At 38.9% G+C, this 25,378-nt stretch overlaps 2 protein-coding genes across 6 annotated transcripts in view; one reads left to right on the top strand and one right to left on the bottom strand.

Annotated features, from left to right (window-relative positions):
- On the bottom strand, positions 1–24,284 carry BRD9 (bromodomain containing 9). 4 transcript variants are annotated; one of them, XM_052697682.1, is made up of 17 exons: positions 24,179–24,284; positions 23,158–23,378; positions 21,050–21,182; positions 20,524–20,584; positions 19,428–19,572; positions 16,527–16,637; positions 15,585–15,697; positions 13,289–13,421; positions 11,386–11,461; positions 9,124–9,219; positions 8,585–8,717; positions 7,671–7,782; positions 6,071–6,109; positions 5,612–5,683; positions 4,267–4,369; positions 2,600–2,767; positions 1–952 (listed from the first exon to the last, which is right to left on the bottom strand). In XM_052697682.1, exons 1-17 carry the CDS (start codon positions 24,249–24,251, stop codon positions 852–854), a joined length of 1,890 nt encoding a protein of 629 aa, XP_052553642.1. In that variant the 5' UTR covers positions 24,252–24,284; the 3' UTR covers positions 1–851. The 4 variants fall into 4 exon arrangements, with proteins under 4 accessions (XP_052553642.1, XP_052553641.1, XP_052553640.1 ...); XM_052697681.1 differs by having other exon boundaries at positions 15,585–15,700; XM_052697680.1 differs by having other exon boundaries at positions 15,585–15,760.
- The window catches only part of TRIP13 (thyroid hormone receptor interactor 13), a 13,802-nt gene continuing 12,703 nt past the window's right edge, over positions 24,280–25,378 (top strand). The window contains exons 1-2 of one of the 2 annotated variants that reach the window (XM_052697694.1): positions 24,280–24,607; positions 24,714–24,816. In XM_052697694.1, coding sequence (XP_052553654.1) covers positions 24,725–24,816 — 92 coding nt within the window. In that variant the 5' untranslated portion in view covers positions 24,280–24,607; positions 24,714–24,724. The remainder of the gene's footprint in view (positions 24,608–24,713; positions 24,817–25,378) is intronic. The other variant, XM_052697695.1, reaches the window with a different exon arrangement.

Here is a 25,378-nt window from a genome sequence, read left to right on the forward strand (position 1 = left end):
TGGATGAGAGCTCTGCTTCCTCTTCCTCGCTCTTTATTTTTACAAATTTACAAAACATGGTGAATTTATAACATGTCCACCTTGCGCATACCACTGGTACACCCCCCAAGAATACTGAATTCCAAAGATTTTACCTTAGAATTACCAAAAAGCAAGCTGCATGCAGAATTCTTTTCATCCGAGCAAATATAAATACTGAAATTAGAAGTATTGTAATCTCTTCCTTTTTCAAGACAAAAGGGATCATAAAAACATCCACCTTTTTTAGATCCAAGGCAGAATTAAACATTTTAAAGCAACTACAAGTACTGCTCTTCTCATATTAAATATTCTCTAGGGTGATAAAATGAAAGATTTACAAAGAGAGGGAAACACAAACTATTTGTACAGATTAGAGGGTACAAGATGGAAAGCAAAAAACGACCCCAGTTCTTTCAGTTCATTCAGTTCTGTCACTGGGGAAGCAAGATATTCCTCCTTGAGGATGCCCAAGTTAAGACCAAAAGAGAAACTGGAACATAACTCTACAGGAGACGTTTCAAGATCGCTGCCATGATGGTGGAACAATGATCACTTCTTACAGAACAGAAACTCTCTAACACAGCACTTGTTTTTCAGTCAAGATTCATACACCAGTAGACAAGACACACTCTAACATACAAAGCAAAAGCAGACACCATGATGCACCAGAGTACCCTTCCATCTTTGGGCTTGGCTTTTTTGACCGGTATATTATACAACGTTATACTGGAATCCTCATACAAAGTAGGACAAACTGAGGCTTCTGCCAAGTACAAAAATTTATATAACAACCGTACACTTAAAATACAAAATATATATAGAAGTTCAAATTAGTTAGTAGTAGCATTTGAGGTTTCTGGGGACTGAAGAAATTCATAGGGATCATGAACTATGTCTTGCTGTTCTCCAACGCTCAGATGAGAAGGGCTTCCTGAAGAAAAGAGGAAAAAAAGATATCAAAACCTTCATAAGTACAGAAAAAGTGAAAAATTGCGTGTGTGTGTGTGTGAGAGACATCGAAATGAAATTTAAATAGGGAGAGCCTGAAAAAGAGAGCACAAGATTTATAGGAATTTACATCCTTTTTGAAAAAGCAATGATTATTATCACTTTGAGTTGAAGAATTACACAAGATGTAACTTAAGAATGTATGAGATGTTGTTTGGATAATATTAAAAGTGACACCAAATTGTTTTGTTACCCCACTATCCCATCACTAAACTACACAATTGAAAACAGAAGGTTATTGTGGAACCGTATCTGTGACTTCCTACATGTAAGCACATTGAAATTTTTATTTTTATTATGTAGTATCAAAATACTCAATATATTCCTTAGCATTTCCCAAGAGCATAAAAATGCAAGAGCCAGTCGGTATCGATTTACTTCATGTATTGGGTTTATATAGCAAGATTTTGTTATCAGAGGGCACTGCAATCTTTGAGAAGAGATGAGGAGCTGCCCCTGTGCTGGACACAGTTTGTTCCACCTAACTCCACAACAGACCAGCTGCTTGCCAGTGCCAAAGCTGAGCCAATGAGCAATGCCACCAGTACCCTTGTGGTGACACTTACAAAATGGTAAAAAAAAAATAAAAATAAAAAAAAATGCCTTGCACAAGCTGCAGGACTGAAAAAAATGCAAACAAAAACCATGCAGACATCAACCAACATCAGTGAGGAAGGAGGGGGAGGTGATGTTCAAGGCACTGGAGCAGAGATTTCTCTTGCAACCTAGAGAAGGTGAATCAGGTAGTCATCTCCTGCTGGCCATGAAGGATGCAGCACTGCAGCAGGAGGATGTGCACCAAAAGAAGCCACAGGCTGTGAAGAGCCCACACAAGAGCAGCCCCTGGTAGGAACTACGGCCCCATGGAAAAGAGTCTAGCCTGGAACAAGTTTTCTGTCATGAACTTTGACCCATGGAGGATTGCACCCCATGGAAATAATCCATGCTGGTGCAGTTTGTGAAAGATTGTATTTCATAGTAAGGGAAGACACTAAGGAGAAAGGAATGGCAGAAAAGCAGCATTATGGACTGGCCACAATCCCCACTCCTCATCTCTCTAGACCTCTCATTAGGGAGGAAGAACTGAGAGAAACAGAGCCTGGAAAGAAGATGAGGAAGGGTTATTTCTCACTACCCTACTCTTTCATTAAAATTGGCAATACATTAAATTAACCTTCCTAAATTCAAGTCTGTTTCGCCCATTATGGTAATTAGTGAATCTCTCTCTGTATTTATCTTGACCGATTAATTTTTCTTCCACTGTATTTTCTCCCTGTTTTGCTTAGGATGAGGAGTGAGAGAAGGGCTTAGCAGGTACCTGGCAACCAGCATTAACTCATCACCTTCCACAATTACTTCAATTGTTCTTTATCTAAATCTAAAATAAGTAACTGTAACTAGTGTCTTCTCAGCTGCTTTTGCCATACATGCTTCAAAATTAAAGTTATCCTGCAGTTTGAACACTATTTTATCAGAGTAGTTTCTAGCAAAAGATTTATGTAAAATTTATAAATTGAAGTTTCAAATTAGAGCAGAAATAGTGCAAATTCTGTGACACAGTTAACCTTACCAAGATGATGCTGATCTCTTTCAGAAGTGTTGGAGAGGGAACTCAAGTTGGATGACGGTCGGGATCCCACTCTGTCAGCTTGAGCCTCATGAAGGTCCTGCAGAAGCTTAGCTGTTTCATCCAGATGTAAATGGTTGTCATCATGATCTAGTTCCTTCTTCACTTTCCCTAAAGTCCACAAGTTAACAACAAAATCCAGAAAAAGTACAGTACGTTGACTGACTCATGAATTACTAAGTCACTTCAAATAAATTCTAAATTAAATGAAAGCAAGTATCCTGTATTAGAGTGAAACCTGAAACTTGCACTTTCCTTTGCACTTCTTAAAGGTATCAGACGTAGATCTGTTTTCAGTTTCAAGAAATACACATAGATGTGCATTTGGACAAATGAGAGGACAAAGGACACATCCCAGGGAAATGGAATTGACTCTTAGTATTTGAACAGCTTAATTAAACAGAGCTTAATTTTTCTTTGTGATCTGTAGATCTCCAGACAAGGAATAACAGATCTAGTCTGCAGCAAAGGTAATGATGCCAGTAGAAGGGTGACTTAAATATCTAACCTAAAATACAGTTAAAATAGAATGTGTCGTTCAGGGAGGTGAAGAAATCCCCATTGCAGAAGGTTTTTAAGAACAGTCTCCATGCACATAATGTCTTCATGTGAAGACATAAACAAACAAATAAAGCATTTCCCATCTCTTTGGGCTGTCTTCTGTATGGATGTCACCTAACTTTCCAATAATTATGGGAAACAACATGCAACAATCACTCTTCAGAAACTAGAAGTATATTTATAGAAAAACAACAACAGCAGTTTTCAATGAAGCAAGGAATTCACAGCCAGATTGACACTGCTAACCATCATCAATAAAACAGCTATTTATTCATCTTCTTACTGAACTACAGTAATAATCAGAGCTTAAATTGCTTTTTTTATGGGATAAACCTGTAGCTTTTTTTAATATTCCAATCACCTTGCTTATGCTTTTTAATAGGTAGCATGACATCTCTCACATACCGAAAAAGCATCTTAAACTGTAATTTTTTTATTACATTCTTGAAGACATTTGATCAGATCATCAGCCAGCAGAACTGGGAATGTTATTTGCTGTAGTATTTAAAAAGGGATGCCTAGTCTGTAGGTTTGTTTGACACAACATCCCAGTACGTTATACAGTCACCTTAATTGAAGATGAAATCTTTGCAACATCTGATGTTTCTTCTGTTTTTTGTTTTTTTTTTTTAGTTTGTTTGTTTTGGGACATTCAAATGGTGCTATCATTGAGCTTCATATTTTTTATTACCTAGTTCCCAATTACTTGAAAAAGATATCATCCAAAGCAGTAACTTCATAGCACTTCCTAATTATTATTAGCTTACTTAGGCTAATATGAACACAAAAAACACAAGCAAAGCTATCAAAATTGCAAGATACAAATTCTTTGGTTTATTCAGTACAACAGGAATAATTACCTTACCTAGAAAATGGATGTTCCAAAGATAAAATGAACTAAGTCTTCTTTATCTCTAAGACTTCTAGCTAAATCAGCTGTGGATTTGTTACTACTTTCTTTTAGCACTTTTACTCCTTTGCAAATGCAGCTGTTACCTTGCCTAAACAGTACAACTAAACCATAATGGTTTAAATACTTTATTACTTACCTAATGAACTTAACATCGAAATATCAAGAGATACATCTGAATATGACTTCATAGACAGAAAGTCCAATTCAGAAGCGTTACTGTCTCCAGCAGATTCTCCAACCTAAATAAAAATTCAAGAAATAAAGACTAACAACAGTGGCAAGCTGCAACAAGAGCATGAATCCATATTCTCAAGGCATGTGCACCTTCAGTCCCTAAGACTGGAACTTCCATAACCATACTGGTCAACATTTAGCTTACAGGCAGCTTAAACACGCTTCCTTGACAGGCTCTGTCACACGACAGGCCAGGAGTCCATCAAGGGACATGCACAGCAGTCTAAATATCTTTCATCTCAACATCTGGGACTGCTAAAACCAGTATTATTAAATCCTTGGGGATTGAATTTCTTGCCAAATTCATCCCAGTTGCATGAAAGAACCTTGGGAGAAATGTTTGTGAGGGCGTAACTGGTAACAACTTCCAGAATCCCTTTTCCTTCAGTGTATCTCTAGATGTAGTGAAAATTTTATGTAAGTAATAAAATCTGTGAGGTGTGCCTTCCTATTCTAAGCAGTATCAGCTGCTCCATACTTTCGGATAATGAAATGCAGCTTGCAATTAATTTCAACTGCAATGCTTCCATATAATGGCAAAAAAACTTAAGTAAAAAAATCATTAAGCCTCAAAATATGTTTTATCAGAATTCCGCAAAGCTGCCTGTTCTAGCAGGAATATGGAGGAGGAATATGCAACCTGGCATTTCTTTCCTACACTTCTTGAAAATACCTTAGCAGTTTGATGAAATAACCTACCGTAGTCATCTTTTAGAGAAATACAAACCCTTTATAGTTTCTCCTCAGCATAACCTGTATAATTTTTACGTGAATTGTCATGGAATACAGAGCACATCTTCTGTTATCACATAATTTGCAAGACAGAATTAGTACCACTTAAAAGAAAGATTAGCTGATTAGTAACTATAAAAGCCTGAGATAAACATTATTTTCCCCTACATTCCAACAGACATTTGCAATGGATCAAAAACTGATACTGATTTTCTTTTTTTTTCCACTTTTACAGCAAGTTGAACCTCAAGTACTCATCATAAGCAGACCAACTATCAGTTTCCTAAGCTTCTGAGTTAGTCCATATGTACTGAATTAAACAGGAGAATACAGAATAATAGGACTAACAGACACTAACTAAAATAACAGAGTGTTTAAGAATCCCTTCTCAGTAGTAATAAGGAAACTTACTCTAGATACTGAATTTTTAAAGCTCTATTTCAGAGGATGCACATCCTTGAACTGAAGCAAAACTGAATGTACTCAACACCCCCATTTTCTACAAACCATTTTACCATGATCTGTTTGGAAGAATCAGGACAGGTGTTACGTAGCTTGTGTTCTTCTTTTATGAGAACTGGTAGAGCCTAAAAAAAAATAAAAATCATATTTTAGATCTTAGCATTTCACAGACTGGTTTACTGTGATCAGATCCTAAGCCACCACAGAACACTATTCTGTTTTGTGATGTTTGCACAGATCCTTTAAAAACAAAGTAATAAATGAAGACTAGACTCTCTTTAACGGATAATCATACATATACTCAAAAAACTGAGAACTAGCTAGGATTTTAACAGGCTTTTTGTTTTTTAATCAAAATATTAAAAAGGTTAATAAATTGAATGTATATTATACAGAATAGAGATGCACATGAAATAAAATTAGGGATCGGAATGAGGAAAGCTGAGAAAATATCATGTTCTTAACAGTAAAGACCAACACACTTTTTCCAGTTAAAAAACAGAGTAACTTACTTTAACTTCATCCAGTGGCTTTACTGGGATGTTTCGTCTCTGAAGAGAAAGAAGAGTAACAATTACTTCTAGTCAACATATTAGAGAAGTCCCTCTTCCATACAATTTCAAGTATATTCAAGCTTCTCACATGAAATGCTAGACACAGTAAACTTTCAAGCATCTGCAATCAAAATTCAGCTGTTACTGCTTTGAAATATCTTAGTCACTACTTCACTGACTTCTGATTCCAGATCACTCAAGGTTGTGCAGATATTCATTCTTACTCATATGAAGCAGCACAAAATACTGAAGCACAGCACACCAAAGCACACCACTACTGAAACACATTCAATTGTACAAAACCTGTATATATATGCATATCACCACTGAACAGCATTCCAAAGTATGACGAGGCACAGATCATTTGAAGGAATAAATTCTCCGCTAAGAAATTCTCATTGGAAACAATATTCATATAACTAGGTGTTAAAGAAGAAGCTGTCAAGTATGTGCTTTATTTTCAAGCTAAGTTATATGTGCTGCATACACACGTCTCTACTTGTACAAAAATACATAGAAGATTGTTTTAGAACACCTTTTTTTTTTTTTAATACTTTCATTTTTCTCCTACTAGCGAGGTTTCATATGCAAAACTTTTTCCAGTGCAGACTTAAAAAATAAAATAAAATACATTTTAAAATCCTCTATTTTTCATTCTCTTGTCTCCTTTTTCCCAGACATCACCCACCTCATCCTACTGCTCATGCTACAAAGGTTTAGCATAATCTAATTTCCAGGACATCAGGAAGCCTGACTATTCTTCATCTCAACCCTCCACGGTCCCTCCATACCTTCCCTTCTTTTACAATCATTCAAAGCCTGAACATTTTAAGCAACAGGCAATTATTTTGAATTAAGAGAGGTATTAAGAGTGAAAACAACATGAAACAAAATTTTGTGCTTTTGTCTTAGCAATGCAAATGTGCTCACTACTATTACACACCCACCTGACACTTGAGCAAATTTCTTCTCCAGTCTTAGGAGAAAGCACTCCATCTCTCAGGTGGAATTCACTAACAAGCTACAAGCTTTTCCCTCATACACACTTTACAAATTTAAATGTTACCATTCATAGGCAATACGTATCAGTTACAGCATTATTCTCCAACATTATTTCAAGACTTTAAGCATTAAACCTTCTTCCGCAAGGAGTGCATTCTGCGTTTAAACAAATGAAAACAAATCCTTACATCAAGCTTTGTAGTGCAACTCTGAGGCAGAAACTTAAGTCAATACATCAAGAGACAGGCTGCCCACACAGCCTCATCTGGTCAGTTTCCCTCCACTCAGTTGCACACCTCAGCCTCTTCCTTTCTCCAGTGAGGTTCACCACCTGACTGCAGAATTGACTGAGCTGGGGCAACGACAAAGGAAGATTACTTCACTGCTGATTAATTCTGCTCCTAACTTGGTTCATCGTGCTGCTGTACGAACAGCTAAGCATGCGCAGCTTAAAGTGACACTACAAAACAATGCCTCTCAGCCAATATTAAAAAGCCAGACGGGTCCTTCTGTGTATTCATTAACCTGTGACATTTCCGTGCATCAACAGACACACCTGCTTTAGCTGATATACAGTTTTGGAATGATCTCCACTTGTGATCTGGTCCAAAAGATCATCTACTATTTTCTTGCTGTAGTGTCCAGCATCCTTCACAAATTCCTGTAGGCTAGCAGAAATGGGAGATAAGCATTACAGAAAATGTTTATGTTCATAAAAGGTATTTCAATTTCTAATGTGGTCTTCTCCACCTATGCTGTACTGCATTTTCCTCATTCTTTCACTTTTCCATGCTTCTTTACAGAAGAAACTAAAGCTTTCAAGATGCTGTGGGTTGTTTTCTTTTATTTCCATCATCAATGACAGCTCAAGAGAAGATTTACTAGCAATTTTGAAAGACAAGATTGAATATTTATTTCCTTCTATTAAACAAAAAATAGCAACAAAACCAAAAAAAAGAGTTAAGAAAACAAAAAAAAGTCTGTGATTAATTCTTTCACTCCAAAACCAACAATTCAATGCCAAGTGGTATTTTCCTTCTCAGGAAGCTATGAGTGCTTTGAAACACTTTGAAAAACACCACTGCTTTAAACCAAGTATTTAAATTCATCACTTGTATCCAAGCTCACCTACAGCTGGGGTTTAAAGCAAACTGCTAAATCACTAGCAATGCACAAATTCCTGTAGTCAAAATATTTCTTAACAAACCATCTTGCAACAAACTCAAAACAGAAATGCAAATTAAAAACAAAACAAAAAAACACTTCCCACCTCCCAAAAAAACAACCAAAAACAAAAAAGGTAGGATGAAAGGTAGCCAGCTTCATGTTTTACTGATTTGGCAAAGTTTAGAGATTCAAGTGGGGGAGAGGTGGAAATTTTTGTGGCTTCTAGCTAACCTTTCGCTTATTTTAGTCAAAAACGACAGAAAAGAGATGATGCAAGGCAATAAAAAATGCTGAAGCACTTACCTTAAGGCACACTGTATCCCAGTTTCATCACCATATGCTGAGTATAGGAGTTCCACTTCTTCTGATTTCAAATCATGAAAAATAGAGTTGTTGTGCATGGAAAGGGCTGTACTGGCACTTGTAAGAAAGGTTACTAGGCAGGTAGAAAAGACAGATAACAATTAATTAACAAAAGTGTAAATGATTGGTGAAAAGCAAGTAAGATTTCTTCTGTTGTGAAGCACTATTGATTTCTCAAACAGAAACCAAGAGCTCAAGGACGCTTCTGGACTCCAGAATCAGTAACAGCATGAACAATTTTGCATACATAACTAGAAAACAAATAATTAATTTGAAAACTTCTGCCCAACCTCCCAAATTTTTCCTGAATTTTCTATTCCTGTGCTTGTGGAGAACAGGTAGCTATAAATTCAATAATTATACATTTTACAAATAATGAAGCGAACTTTTATTCTGACACAAGTGTAATCCCAAATTATTTTGTATCTGGAAATTGTTCAAACGCTTACCATTACCTTAAAATATGATCTGGCATTTACCTTTGTTTCTTCGTTCATCTTTAAAGCCCAGTGTAGTGAAGCCGGGTAAAAATTTGCTTGACAGTGAACTCAGGTCTACTGGATGAGTCTCTTCCTCTAATAAATTGATTAAAAATAATATAATTTTTTTTTTTTAAATCTTGTGTTTAGGGTTTACTTCAGTGCTTTAAAAGTCACTACAAAAGCTGAAAGTATTTTAAGCTGTATAGCTCTATTAAGGATAGGTAGATAAATCTAGGTTCTCCATTTTAATTTCCAATACAAGCTGTAAATAGATTTCCAGCTCTAAGTACTAAGTTATTTTACTTCTAAGGCATTTAGCATCATCTGAGATTCTTTTACTAGCTAATTCATAAACATTCAACATCCAGATATTACAAAAACAATAAAAGCAACTTCTTGCATTGACTAAGCAGTAGCTCGTGTGTCGAAACCCATTCATATGAAGAACCTTTTTAAGACAGCACTATGGCAGCATAATTCTTCCTTCTGAATCTGATTCTGAAGAATGGGCCCACGAAAACCTAATGAGGTTCAACAGGGCCAAGTGCAAGGTGCTGCACTTGTGCTGGGGCAACCCCAGGTATTGATACAGACTGGGGGCAGATCTCCTTGAGAGCAGCCCTGCGCAGAAGGACTTGGGGTCCTGGTGGGCGAGAAGCTGGCCATGAGGCAGCAGTGTGCGCCTGCAGCCCGGAAGGCCAGCTGTGCTCTGGGCTGCATGAAAAAGGGGCGGCCAGCAGGGAGAGGGAGGTGATCGTCCCCCTCTGCTCGGCTCTTGTGAGGCCCCATCTGCAGCGCTGCGTCCAGGCCTGGGGCCCCAGCACAGGAAGGACGTGGAGCTCTGGGAGCGGGGCCAGAGGAGGCACTGAGATGAGCAGAGGGCTGGAGCAGCTCTGTGTGAGGAAAGGCTGGGGGAACTGGGCCTGTTGAGCTTGGAGAAGAGAAGGCTATGGGAGACCTCATGGTGGCCTTCCAGTGCTTGGAGGGAGCGTAGAAACAGGAGGGGGAACGGCTGTTTGTGAGGGTGGACGGTGATAGGACAAGGGGAATGGTTTAAACTGAAACAGGGGAGGTTTAGGTTGGATATGAGGAGGAAGTTTTTCCCCCAGAGGTGGTGAGGCACTGGAACAGGTTGCCCAAGGAGGCTGTGGAGGCCCCATCCCTGCAGGCATTCAAGGCCAGGCTGGATGTGGCTCTGGGCAGCCTGGGCTGCTGGTTGGTGACCTGCACACAGCAGGGGGTTGGAACTGGATGAGCATGGAGCTCCTTTGCAACCCAGGCCATTCTATGATTCTATGATCAGTTATGAGAACTGCTTAATTCAAATGGCTCAAATCATTTGGAGTGTTTTTAATATTGAAAGAAAATAGAAAAATAATATTAAAAAAAACAAGTATGCATTTAGAACATTTCCTGTTACATTAAATTTCATTGATTATGTTAACAAATCCAGCAGCTATGCTCAATTACTGAAAAACAAAAAAGGAAATTTATCTGTAGAACCTTAGTATGGAAAAAAAAAACAACTGTAGAACAAAATTTCATACTGTAGTAGTAGCTATAAATCTAGTATAATTACTATTAATACAAACAATAAAGAAGAATGTCTGGAGCAGTGAAACATAGAAAGTAGTACTGCTATTGACAACTCATACTGGAGGTTTGTTCTGCTCCTATTGCCACCACTGTCTAAATTTTCAGTGGACTGACTGCAGAAGTATTAATCACATTTATCTAATTTGTTCAAAAATAGTTAAGTGCATGATGCAGCCACAGTGCTCAGTTTCATTCCAGAATGGTTTACTTCAAGATGAAAAAGAATTCAGACAATCAGAGGATACAAGGCCTGCCCCTCCCAATAATTTAAGTAAATAAATAAATCAACAAAAACATGGCTTGCCAAAAGGGCTCATGCATTCATCAATGCAGCAATAGCTATGCTGTGAATGAATTCCAATCTCAAAATGAACAGAGAAGGAAGTACTACATCAACAGGACAGATGGCAGCACAAAGACTACACAATCCTAATAATTACAAGCTTTCTAGACTTATGTATTTTGAGTTCAAATCTGGAGACTGAAAACTTGAGAGATAGATTCCTCTAATAATTCCATAACAAGCTACTGGGGAAAAACCATTGTGGAAATACAAATTAACTGAAAAAACAGAACAACTCATTTATCACACACAGGATGTGAACATACATTTAAGACTCTACTACAACATTCAATATTAGAAAGGTTTGCATAAAGATTTACCTTCTGCTTCTGGATCAGATGAATTTACTACACTGAACAATAAAGTTCCATCTCCATTTTTTTTCAGATAACCAATCTGTAAATACAATCACAAAGACATACAATCATTCAAAGAATCTAATCTCAAAGGAAATGTCTGCTTAGACAGAAGATTTTAAAAAGTTTTTTCAGCTATATTCAGATCCTGAACACCAGCATGAACTCCCTCTTTAGCATGGAGAATTTTTAGAAATAACTACTTATCACCTTTTAGCAAATATACTGCTCATTCATGCATCTCATCCACAACTTTCTGCATTTAGAAGTACTATTGTACACATGCTATCAAATTCTTAACAAACAAGTGCCATGCCAGACCTACTGGAACACACATGTGATTACACACTTGAGTGTTAAGTACTTAACTGGAATCTACAGTGGGCTGTCAAGCTGATGAACAGCCCAGACATGAGGAACAGAGTATCTAAACTCTTCCTTGAATACCACTGAGTTGCTCTCTTCAGAAGTGACTGCATCCTGAAAGGCTTTTCCAGTATAGCTAGCAAGTAGTAGATTGGTATTGCTGTAAATGGTTTGTAAGAAAACAGCCTTACTTTATAGGTTTCCAAATGACGTTTGCTCTTAGCAAGTCTTCTTCCTAGCTTCAGAAATACACTGAAGAAGCTAAAGCTTCTACTCTGAGGCTTTTCTTCTTAATCTAGCTGACCTAGAAGTGATCATAGTCAAGTGCCATAGTTCCAAGTACTTGAGTTTGAAAACAACATTACCACCACCTCAATGCAGATGTTTCTTCTGCAACAGAAGTTATAAGATTAGGTGAAAAATGTAGGATGTTGTAATATCTTGAACCTTTCTTAAATTGAAGCAGTTACTACAGAATGTGAAATAATGATATGAGGCCAGATATGAGGCCAATGTGTAATGGCGGTAATAAAGACTCCATAGGATGCAAGGGAAACAGAGTAACGTGTTTATCACAACATAGACCTGTTAGGAAAGTCTGCAGCATTAATTCCAAACCCTAGCACAAAATAGCAAAGGAAACCATTAGCATCACATATCTAGGAAAACCACAGCTCACATACAGGTCATGCTGAGAAAACCATACTGAGAACCAAGGAGCTTTCCCAATTAGCACTCAGAACAGCACAAAAAACAAACGTCTGGAACAGTACCAGCATCATGTTCAAGGTGATTAAACCTGCAGTCAGCAGTGTCCAAAATTCCAACACAGGCACTGTTATAGTTATCTACTACTTACTGAAGGCTGCCTTGTGACTGACACAAGAACATGCTGTAACTGACAGCTACTACCGCTAGGTACAAATATAAAAGAGATTCTGGACTTTTCACTGAAAACATTAAGTTCATACTTCAGAATTTCTCAACTCTTTTAGGGAGAGGGAATCCTAATGATGGTTTAATCTATGCCAAAGTCTGCTTTCTATGGTTGCAACAGAAATATTGAATTGTTTGAGTTGGAACCCTTAAAGGTCATCCAGTCCAACTCCCCTGCAAGAAACTGATATCTGCAGCTAGATCAGGCTGCACAGAGCCTGATCCAGCCTGACCTTGAAAGTTCCCATGACAGGGCATCCAGATCTCTGGATAACCAGTTCCAGTGTCTCTTCACTCCTACTACATAAAAAACTTCTTCCTTCCAGCCAATCTAAAACTCCCCTTTTTAATTTGAAACCATTTTCCCTTGTCCTGTATGTGAGTGTTGTGTTATTTTAATCATTTTCAATGCTAAGAGTTGCAACCAAGGAAGCTAGATCAAAGACTGAAGATGATTCAGTGTTTTCTGCAAGTGAATTTTTAAAGATGTTTAAAACACGATACAACTTGAGATCCATTTAAGTTAGACACAACATGGAATTGTGAACTTTGTCATGCAGCAGACCTTGCTGTTGGGTAGATATCGATTGATCCTATCCCGAGCTTCATCTGCTGCATGTTCCACTAGTGCCAGGACATGTTCTTCAGCAGTGCTATCTGTCAGGCTGCAAGCATTTCCTTCAGGTTCAAATATGCAACTGAAGAAAGAAAAGAGTAGTAGTTGTAGAAATTAAAAGACAAAACACGAGGCTGAATTCTGAGCTTGCTAAACAGAATAGTCCCACTGCTCTCCCAGTGTCTGTCCAATTCAGCATTTCAGTGGAATTACAGTTACACTATGAAAATGAAGTTTTGTAGCAGAAGAACCAGTCAACTCTTGAACTTCAAAATTTAGTTGTTTCTGTACTTCAGTGAAAATAACAGTACTTGAAAGCATAAACTGGAAATAGATTTCTTACATCGTTACAAGGTAAATGATGCATATGTCTCATACATGTGTGAATATGCCATTATTCCAAATAAAAAGATGCAGGAAAAAAAAACAGATGATAAGGAAATGGAGAGTCTGTATTTCTGGGTGGGGGGAACCAATCACTCGATGCTTTTGTGAGAGTCATCATTCAATATAAAAGAAATACTTCATAGATCAGAATCTATTGGAGCATTACATACTAAGGTTAGACCTAAAACCAACCATTTCGGGTACTACTCCTCATACCAAACCCATTTCCCTCACCTGAGGTACCTTTTCCATTTCTTAGCTAAGAATTTTTCTCTGTATAGAAATTCAGACTGAATATGCAAAAAAGCTTTGCTGTTAATGACAATTAAAAAGTAACACATTTCTCTCATGATCCTGTGGTAGTTTTTTTGTTTCATTCAGGAACTGTTCATTCCTATTCTTCAGAAAAGGTTATGAAGAGCAGTAAAATTTGCTACATCAGAGGCTTTCTATACTGTACGCATAACAAACAAGAAGTTTGAGTGAATGTTTCAAAGAAGAATTCTGTTCTAAGATGATCAAGCTAATTTTTAAACAATAACACAGAGGTCTGAATTACTTTAACACTTTCCAGAATGATGACCTTCAGCTCTCTGCTTTTAACAAGCAGTTATGAAAGCAATCTAATGAAAGCTCTGCTGTACATCAAAAGACTATCACACGGATGCCAAAATACAGTTGGTTTAAAGGTCAAGTTAATCAGAAAAGAAACAGTTCTGGGTATTAAAATCACAAATATTTAAGAGAACAAGAAAATAAGTTTACAGCATAATTGATCCCAAGGAAACTGGATAGCAGAATAGTTAAGAATAGCTGACAATTCTACTTGACTACAAATCATGGTTGATTTTGAAGACAAAGCAGTACTGTGTTCTTTGGTAGTCTCAATTTCTTGATCTGTTCGCTCTCTTCCCAAGTTGTTTACTTTGAAAACAAGAACACAGAAGGTGGCAAAGTAGAAATAGACCTCTGTAATGCAGTTTACTTAGAAATTAATCAGAAAATAAATACGTACGATACAAACAAAACCACAGACTGATCAGAAAGAATCTGCATGAAGTCCCCTTTACAGAAAGGTACTTAATTCCTACATGCCTATTAGACAAGTACTGAAGAATAATTTGTTTGCTACACAGCAGTAGATGTATTTCTGTACGGTGGTACCATAGCTCCACACCCAAAAAATTACTCAGTTTAGAATTATTTTTGCAGAGAAGCGTTGCTGTCTCCTGCTGCTACAAAACAACTACACATACCTGCTCTTCCTTCACAGAGAAACAGGATTATGATTTATTTTTTTTTCACTAAACCTGTGGCTGTTGAGAACTGTGAAACTTGTTTTTAACAAAAGCAAACAAAAAAAAAGCATGATTTTGAGGTAAGATTGCTCTTGCCGCCCCCCCAACTTCAGATATATAAGAAGATCTCAAGTAGTTAAAATATCTAATTAGCAATGTTTTGTTACAGTTTTTTGTTGTTTTTTTTTTAATATAAAATTTGTCAATTAAGTTCCAGATTTAATTCAGTGATTTTCCTTCAAGTAAGTTGGCACTTACCACAAGTTTAAAGTAAAAAAAAGAAGAACAAAGTTTCTTCAAAACGTTAAAGATCTGTGGCTAGGATAAAACCAACATCTCTAACTACCACAAGAAGGAACTGCTTATATTTTCAGCAAATATAAAGACATGATAAAACATTTACACATATACACATTAAATGCAAGGTATCATTTAAAAGAACATGCAATCATTCCACGAGGAAAGAGGCCAAAGGAGGTCTCTTCTTCTCAATTATTTGCTCCTGACTTATATTACAAAAACTTCAACAGCCTAGAAAGCACACCAACGAAAACCTTTACCTAATAACTTCTTTATTTTGCTTTTTGGATTTCTTGGTAGTCTCTACTTGTACAGGCATAACTTCAGGAACAGGCTCCTCAACCACTGTGTCTTCATCACCCAAAAGAGCTGCCTGCTGAGAAAAATCCATGTCCTGCATAAACGACATGCTGCGCTTCAAAGCTAACAGCCGTTCCTAGAATCAGAAAGGACAGAGCGGCAGGGACTTAACCTTTCCCTCATAGCCAAGATGCTATGATAATGGGATGGGATGGGAATGGCCATGGCCTTATTTTGTTCTTTATGCCTCATTTTCAATGGCGATGCAACATGATTTGTCATGGTAGCATGGCATCAGAATTTCTGCAGACCAACTATCAAGAAAGAGAAACAAACAAACAATGCATATGCAAAGACAACAACCCATTTCATACAGGACTTACCATGCAGAACAGCAGCACAAGCACATGCACACACAAAGCAGCTCACAAAAACAACTCAAGTTTTGCAGATCAAGAACTGTATTCGAGTATAAATTTAGCTTTGTATGCGTGCATTTATGAAATCTCTGAAACCTCCCCTATGCCCACCACATTTGAAAATGTAAAGATTCTTTGTTTATGCAAAATTATGACTTAGATGAGATTTTTGCATTCAAAGTTAAAGCAACATTTCATAGTTGGGCTTTTGGCACTTGGATCCCAGTTGCTTCCACTGAAGCCAGTAGAATAAGCTCCCACAGACCTCAGTGGTGCAGATGAGGTTGGAAAATAAAGCTGTGTTTATAACACGAATGCTATCGAGCCCCTAAGCAGAGTAATATGAATAGACACAGTTATAAGTAATGGCAGATAGATGAAATAACATTTAACACAGCTATTAATTACATTCCTTTTAATTATAACAAAAAAAAGAATCCCCGAAACAAAGAGTTTCTGCTTTGTTTTTAAAAGGTCTCTTACTTTGCTCATCATCTTAAAGCCTGTGTGCAGTATCTTCTTGGCTAGCTTGTAGTAAACAGTATCTGGTCTGTTGTAAGTCATTGCATTATCACACATGAGTTTAAAATCTGCCTGTAAAATACAAAACAAAACAAAAAAGCCCATTCAAATACCAAACTCCTTTACTGCACAACTTGCACACAGCACACTACCACGGCTGTTCTGTATTCTTCTTAATATATAAACAAGTTTAACCTACGTGCCAACATCTCCTTCTTTTTCATACACACCAAACAAATAAACGTAAAAATCAGTAACAGCACTGAGGGACCAAGTACAGATTTGCATGTTTTTCCTTCCTCACAAATCAGAATAGGTTAGAGAGATACAATAGCAAGAAGATAAAGTATCTTATATATAATTTTATTTGTAGGAATTCGTTGTAACCTTCAGCCGCTTAAACTGCAACAACAACAAAAGCCTTCAAAACTTAAGAAACAACTTTACAAACGCTCAATGCATGCAACAAGAGAACAAACCAGCCATTTTGTCCTCTCCTATCACATCCACTATCAGGCAATTTTTAACTGATGCAACTTGCTGAAATAAGCTTTAACACATTCCACTGCAAGCTGAACCAAAAACATTTATTGCAGATCATGAGAGGTTTTTTGTTGTTTGTTTTTTTTTTCCTCCCTGAGGGAAGACTATTTTAACCAAACATTATTGGTCCATTAAGTAAAGAATAGAAAGCATTATTAGAAGCTCTATGAAACACTGAGCTGGAACGACAGTATTGCAGTCTTGTGAAAATTTAAGAAGTTGACAAATCAATAACCAAGAATCATACAGTAGCACTTCACAACTTGGACACTAACAAATTAGACTGGGGCATGGTTTAAGGACATACTTGTTGCTCAGTGACTTCTCAATATTGAAATAATGACTGTTCAGGCAATTAAGCTTTAGTTTTTCTCAAGACACAAATACAAACACCGTCTGTGCAGGAGTCTAGTATATTTGATGATGATTTTGTTCTGTGGTAAAGATCCAACTCCATGGTGGGAGTTAACCCACCATGTTCACAGAACAGATTTTCTGACACAAAGATTTCTGATGAGACTCCTCCTGAATTCTTCCTCTGACACCAAACATTAATACATACACCAAAATTCTGTCCCGCTGCATTCCTGATCATATATGGGGAAAAAAAGTTGTTTTTATGTCTTGTTCCCCTGCAGTGATGCCAGAGCAGTGCTCCTCTGATGATTTACTACTATTAGCTCCATACCAGCTAAGTAGATAAAGAGCTATAAAGGCTAGTCTGTGACTTCCTGTGACATTTAGGTTATCTGCCTTCATTTATGGAGACCATCACAAAAACAGGAATTGGGAAGGTGGCACGAGGGAGCAAACAATTAGATATAAAGGAAATAAGGAAGAGCAGGGGAGCAATGCATGTCGTGATGGTCTTTGAAATAGTGCAGAAAATAACAAAGATTTTTGTTTGTCCGACTTTGGTATTTCTGCAGCAATTTATCCACTGCTAAATACAGCATATGGCTCACAGGGAGTCTTCCCTTTGAGGAGGTACTGGCTTCTGACTAGCCTCAGCTGGTTGAAGCAGGTTTATCAGAAGTGAAAGACAACCATCGGAGCACTCCTTTTTAGAGGTCAAAACTTAAGAACATTTCTGTATTATTTAACAATTACAAAAGCATGAGCATATACTCACATCTAGAAAGGAAGTCCTACCTCTGTCACTGGACAAAGAGGTTGGACACTGGACAGTGATAGATTTCTAGCAAACATTTATCACTCTTCAAAGAGTGCCAGCAGAAAACAAATCCTTCAGAGAAAAAGAATCTGTTAGTCTGAACAATGCAGTAATTTTCATTTTCTAAGATTGCTCTCCTACTGGCATTATCAATGTAACCATAACTGTATGTCAATACAGCCAGGGAGCTCCCATTCAAACATCTTTTTAAAATGACTCAGAAAGACAAGTCAACAAGATTTCAAAACACCAGATGGCACGGCTGGCTGATTGCAATGATAATACGTATTCTTATTTCCTATGAAAGTCTCCATTTAAAACAAACAAACAATCCCAATTCACACATAACAAAACAGACTAACATTTGCCAAAGCCCCTATAGGAAATCTAAGCTGCTCTTTGCTCACCTTGCTGGAATTTTCTATAGGAGAAAAAACAACCCTGAAAAACAAGCCAATGTCCTCTGTGAAGACTCGTTACATCACTTCTACAGCTGAAAGCAATGAAAGTTAAAGGCCGCTCATAGAACTTCATGAATAGGTTAAATAAAATTTCTTTCCTTCCAGGAGCTGACAATACTAAAAAATAAAAAAAAATTAAAAAAACTTACAGCACTGCCTGCCTGTAGAATGACAATGCATTCAACAAGGTATTACTGCAGTGTCAACAGCCAGTGTAGCTAAGGCAAGTTGCCAATAACCTTGCTAACTAAGTTTCTGCCAAAACACCATCCGAAATGGCAGTTGTATGGAACACAGGGTAATTCAAAATGAAAAATACACAGCTGTTATTGTAACGTACTAAAAAAATGTTTCGTTATCTCCAATTGTCATGCAAATACATTTAAACTGCCATTTAATCAATCTAAACAAGTCTAGATAGAAAAAATAAATCTAAGTTTCTTGAAATTCCTTAAACTCTAAATATAGGTAGGAATATCGTGTCTAGCAGCATGAATTCCACAGGTCTTTACAGCATGTTATTCATTTCCACAGTAACCTGTAGTGAACTTTTGCAGAACAGGCAATTGAGCTTGGAACGAGCACACATTAAAATAATTAAGGTAAGAAAGACTTCTGAAGTCAAAATGAATCTGAGGTTTGCTACTGAAGTGTTCTGAAGTAACTGAATCTCTAACAACTCACCTTGAATTCAGTGACTGATTTGTATTCGTTTGCTGCAATTTTTTCCTTCATAGTTCCAAAATCCATGGGGTGTTTTATTATCATGGAATATCCTGGAGCGATGGCATCCGTGACTGGAAAAGCAAAAAACCCATGAGGATCTTTCCTAAAAATAAAATTTAAAAAGAAAGAAAGAAAGAAAGGAAGAGTTAACATTTAAATCAGCAAACAAGATGATTGTTGTTTCTATACCACACAAACAGAATAAAACAAGTAGTACCTTATTTAAAACGAAAAAAACATATTAAACAAAACCAATTTCACTAAGCAGTGAGGTATTTGAAAAGTTCCCTGCTACAGAACAGAGTTTTGATTTTGCACATGCAGACTTCTTTGAAAAAGATGAAACCAGCTCCTGATTTACTTAATTATTTCTCATATGCTATCTGTATCTCCACTTACACTCCAAATGGGTGCTTTGGCTTAGTAATAATTTCTTTATATAGTAGTAATTACAAGTAATAATTTCTTCAAATCTTCTTGTTCATGAAATCCTCTACAAGTACCTGTAGTCTTTTCTATTTTAGATCTAGTTGTGAATTCAGTTTCTTGTATTTATTAAATTAAAAAATAAAAAATAAAAAAAAAGGATGTTGGTAATTCTCTTCAAAAATATGAGTTACAGAGTTAACATCAAGAAAAAACAAATTTAAAACATTTCTCCACATCAGAATATTATCAAGCAAGTGGGTATAAACTTGCTTTGGCATCTGACAGAAAATGCAAAATACAACAATTTCGTGACTCCAATCTTTATTAAAATTCACATTTTTTTTATTCTTTAAATTCAGTTATTAGTGCTTTATAAATCTCTAACAGCAATATAGTCTACCCCCAAATTATGCCTTGCTTATCCCCAGGCTAGAATGGCACTGCTGGTAATAATATTCATCAACTAACCTTTAAAAACTATGAGGTCTGATGCAGTTGAAAAGTTACCCAATATATTAAAGCCAGTCTCTGCATGATTTTAAAACAGAAAGCCAGAATAAGGAGTTGTAATCTAACACGTGTGTGCCAGACACAATCAACACAGCTGTGGACAAGATATTAATACCTTTGGAGCTGACGAAGGAAGTGTTCTAGTAATCGCTGGATTGGTGTGCTCTCATTTTCAGCTGCAGTTTGAGATGGAAACACAGGCAAATTAAAGGAACAAATGAATATATCTATCAAAACATACCTACTTTAAGTATACAATAACTATTTCTCTTACTTAATGAGCTTTAAACTCATTTTTGAAAGATAGCTTTAATAAAATTTAACTTAGTATCTACTAATAGGTTAAATTAGTAAAATAAAAGTAAGGTGTTATCCATTTTTACAGAAAAGAAAAGTGATATTTAGCTACTCAAACTGCATGATTGGGATGCCCCCATTCTGGTAATGTTTTCATTCGTGCAGTTTTAATGGGTCCTTTCCTATAACACCCATGGAATTAGTATTCCTGAAATACAGCCTATTTTTTCCAATCAAAAAGAGGACAAGAGTGACAGATAGATGCAGACCCACTGGGAAGACAGGTATGGATTAAGAATCCACTTAACGTGCAGATTAAGCACATAAGTTCTCACAAAGCTCACCTGGCTGAGTTCTGCATGCTCTGACAGGACGATCTGGAGGAGGCTCAACCTCCACTTTTTTCCCAGGATCAAAGTCATCAGTTTCGCCTTCAGTGTCACACTGCTCTTTTTCCCTTTTCCTCTTTTTCTCTTCCTACAACAGCAAATAGACAGATTTTAGAACATACTTCAAATGCACAATCCTAGCCACAGAAAAATAAGAGCCATTTTTATTTGGCATACTCAAGGTACAACTGATTCACGATATGGTTTAAATATTGTGACTGCCATTGTCTCTTTTTCCAATTTTTTCCACTCTGATTAAACACAAAGGCAAAACATAAGCAGCACTACATAAAAGTATTGTTCTCTCATTAATCGCTGAACTTCCACCAAATGTATCCTGAACTCATGTAAAATCAGATTATAAAAGAAAAGCTGTTGTAGGCATTGAAACTGTTATGTTTAATTAACAAGTTATTATATCGGAGCAAAGTTCATTCTAGATTTGAAAGGCTGGAAATACCTTTCATTCAAAGGATAGCAAAGCATATTTCTGAACCAGCTGAAACACGAAACATTAAATTTAAAAACAGAAGTATTTATAACGATACACAAAACAAATGGATAGGAAAAATATCAGTTAAAAGGAACAAGCATTTACATTATTTAACAAATCAACACATTGATCACTCTTCTAAACGGCAGAAATGCACCAACCTGGATGGGCATTTTCTGCACTTCACAGAATCACAGAATGGCCAGGGTGAAAGGGACCTCAAGGACCATGAATCTCCAACCCCCCTGCCACATGCAGGGCCACCAACCTCCACGTTTAATGCTAAACCAGGCTGCCCAGGGCCCCATCCAACCTGGCCTTGAACACCTCCAAGGATGGGGCATCCACAAGCTCTCTGGGCAGCCTGTTCCAGTACCTCACCACTCTCTGGGTAAAGAATTTCCCCCTGATGTCTGACCTAAATCTCCCCTCCCACAACTTAAAACCATTTCCCCTCGTCCTACACATATCAACCCTTTCAAAGAGTTGATTCCCCTCCCCTCTGCAGGCTCCCTTTAGGTACTGAAAGACTGCAATGAGGTCACCCCACAGCCTTCTTTTCTCCAGGCTGAACAAGCCCAGCTCCCTCAGCCTGTCCTCATAGGGGAGGTGCTCCAGTCCCCTGATCATCGTAGTGGCCCTCATCTGGACCCTCTCCAACAGCTGTCTATTTTGTACTGCAGGCTCCACACTTGGACGCAGTACTCCAGATGGGGCCTCACAAGAGTCGAGTAGAGGGGGACAATCACCTCCCTGTCCCTGCTGACCACCCCTCTCCTGATGGAGCCCAGGATTCCATTTGCCCTCCGAGCCGCAAGAGCACACTGCTGGCTCATGTTAAGTTTTTCATCTATCAGCACCCCCAGGTCCTTCTCCACAGGGCTGCTTTCAAGGACCACTCCTCCCAGCCTGTACGGATGCCTGGGATTCCTCCGGGCCAAGTGCAAAACTTTGCACTTTGCCGTGCTGAACCTCATTAGGTTCACCTGGGCCTACCTTTCTAGCCTCTCGAGGTCCCTCTGCATGGCATCCCTTCTTTCATCCGTGTTGACCGCACCACTCAGCTTGGTGTCATCAGCGAACTTGCTGAGGGTGCACTCGATTCCTACATCGCTGTCATTGATAAAGATGTTACAGAGCTCATTACCGGCCTCCACCTGGACACAGAGCCATTGATGACCACCCTCTGTCTGCGGCCTTTCAACCAGTTTCTTATCCATCGGGTCGTCCACCCATCAAATCCACATCCCTCCAATTTGGAGATGAGGATGTGGTGGGGGACCATGTCAAAGGCCTTGCTCAAGTCCAGGTAAATGACATCGGTCGCCTTTCCCTTATCCACCGATGCTGTCACTCCATTATAGAAGGCCACCAGATTGGCCTTCTATGATGGCCACTTCTGAGGTGCTGCCTCCAAACAGCGGTCTTCCTACTTAAATATTAAAAAAAACTGGGGGAAAACTGAGGGGGTCCTTTAGACTGTACCAGACCTGTACACACTTATCTGATCTCAGGTAAGTGAACATGTTTGAATGATGGTATTGTCTAAATTCTAAAAATCACAGCTTACTTTTCTCTTTCTTCTTTCCTCATCATCAAGGTGCTTTTCTTTCTCCTTCTCAGATTTCTTTTTCTTTTTCTTCTTCTTCTCTTTATGCCGCTCTCGCTCATGATCTGATCTGTCATCGTAATAACTAGAATCATGTCCTGATCCAGAAAGTTCAGTTACTTCACTTCCTCCAACTTTAAGAACCAGCTTCAAAGGTTTTTCCAAAGGCTTGTCTACATAATCTAAATTAAAAAAAAAGAAAAAAAAGTTGGAGATGCTGATGAAAGTGATAGCATGCTATCAATGAAGCATATAGGTGATGCTAGTTCTAGAAACGCTATTGGTAAGAATCTGAATCACTTTGAAAGTGTATGCAATATAAAGCATCAGCTAAGAATCACAAATCCAAATTAACAAGCAGCTGTTCCACATGCCCCAAAATATCACAGTTCTTGCACCCCACCATAAACCACCGCCTGTAAAACAAACCAACCAACCTGCTTCCAACCTTAGAGCAGTCAAAACCTAATCAAAAACAAAAATCAAAACCTACCACTGCTGGAAAATCCACGCATAAATCAAGCAAACCGAGTCCTTACAGTGAAAACCGACAGTCACGGGAACTGTTCCAGCGGAATTTTCTCCTGTCAGTTTGGACTGCTGGAAGATTTTCTCGCATCTGCTAAACGACAAAGCTGTGTTCTCCCACAGCTTAACACCTCAAGCGGCACGAAAACCCCACAGACATCTGAAGAACGCTCCCTCAATAACAGCCAGGAAGGAGCTCGGTCTCCGCAGCTCCCCGCCCTCACGCTCAGGCTGCTCCCCGCCTCGCTCCCCCCTTATCGAGAGGAATCCCGCCTTTTCTCTTGTCCCCACCCCCGGTCCCGAAAACGGGAGCCCAGGAAAGATCGTTCGCAGCATCTTCACCCACGTAAACGAGGGTTTCCTCCCTTCGGGCGCGGCGAAGGGCTCCCAAGCTCCGCCGGCAGCCAAAGAGATGAAGACAGGCGCGGCTCCCGCTGCCGCCCCGCGTTCTTACCGCTGTACGCGGTGGTAGAAGCCGACCGCCACTCCGCCTTGTCTGCTTTATGCTTTTTGTGCTTCTTCCCCATCGCGAAGCCCGACGGCCGCAACCTCCCCTCCCCCTCCGGAAACGCTCCTTCTCCGAGGAGGAAGATCCAGGTCAGGGGACGCGAGGCGGGGCTCCCGGGGCAGCGCGCCGCTTTTCGAATCCGGCTGCGGTGGCGGCGCCTTGGCTCTGCCGCGTGCCCCAGAACGGGCAGCCCTCGCAGCGGCCCGCGCGCGGAGGGAACGAAGAAGGTGCCGCTCCTCAGCTCGCCCGACTTCAGGTCGCCGTCCTCGGGGCCCTGTCCGACGTGAGCTCCTTTCCCTTCCGTGCCGCTAACGCTGAGCGAGGAGCGGGCCGAGTGCCTGTTTATCGCAAAAGAAAGAAGGAAGGAAGGAAGGGGTGCGTTGGTGGACTGGGGGACGTGGTGTTCCCGTGCGAAGAGGGGCTGTTCGCGTTGCTGGCTGCAGCATCACTGAAAGCCTGTTTGTTGCCGCTTTCTCCTTAGGAGCAAGAAGGATGGATGAAGCGGCTGGGGATTTGAAGCAAGCCCTTCCAAGCGCGTGCGATACCCTTCAGATACACGTGGAAGTTCACCAGAAATCAAACAGGTCTCTCTCGGCTTTTAGGCTTTGTGGCGCCTTGCTGTGAATTTTTCGTTTGAATAATAGAAAAAGCGTATGTGCGTGAAAGCGGGAAAGGGAACGAGGTGCGTTGGAAAGGATCTCTGAAAACTGCCCTGATCCAATTTAGTCTGAAGGCAGAGCCTTCTGATCTTTCAGGCTATTGATTAATCATGTTTTGAGATTACGTAGTCACTCAGGACAGCTGATGAGGTGTTTGACCCTCCTGCCTCGCCAGGAGCTGTGTTTTGTTGCTTTGCTTGCGGCAGCTTGTGTCTGTTGCACACACAGCAGTCTTGCTCTGCATTCTCTTAACACATCAGTGAGTTCTTCTATGTCTGTGAAGTTTTTCTGCAGCTTGGGGCTGAACAAAACCATTTCTTTTCACATCTTGTTGGTGGCTGCCTTTTGGGCTTGCTCTAGTACACTTAAATCTTTTACAGCAGAGCCCCAAACTACTCACAGTAATGCAGGTGTGGCCTAACAAACAGCCAGAATCACTAGTCCTTTTCAACAGTTGCTTTTTGTCTAGTTGACCTCTGGTCTGTTC

This window comes from Tympanuchus pallidicinctus, unplaced genomic scaffold (assembly GCF_026119805.1).
Source record: "Tympanuchus pallidicinctus isolate F22 unplaced genomic scaffold, pur_lepc_1.0 scaffold31, whole genome shotgun sequence".
Taxonomy (NCBI): domain Eukaryota; kingdom Metazoa; phylum Chordata; class Aves; order Galliformes; family Phasianidae; genus Tympanuchus; species Tympanuchus pallidicinctus.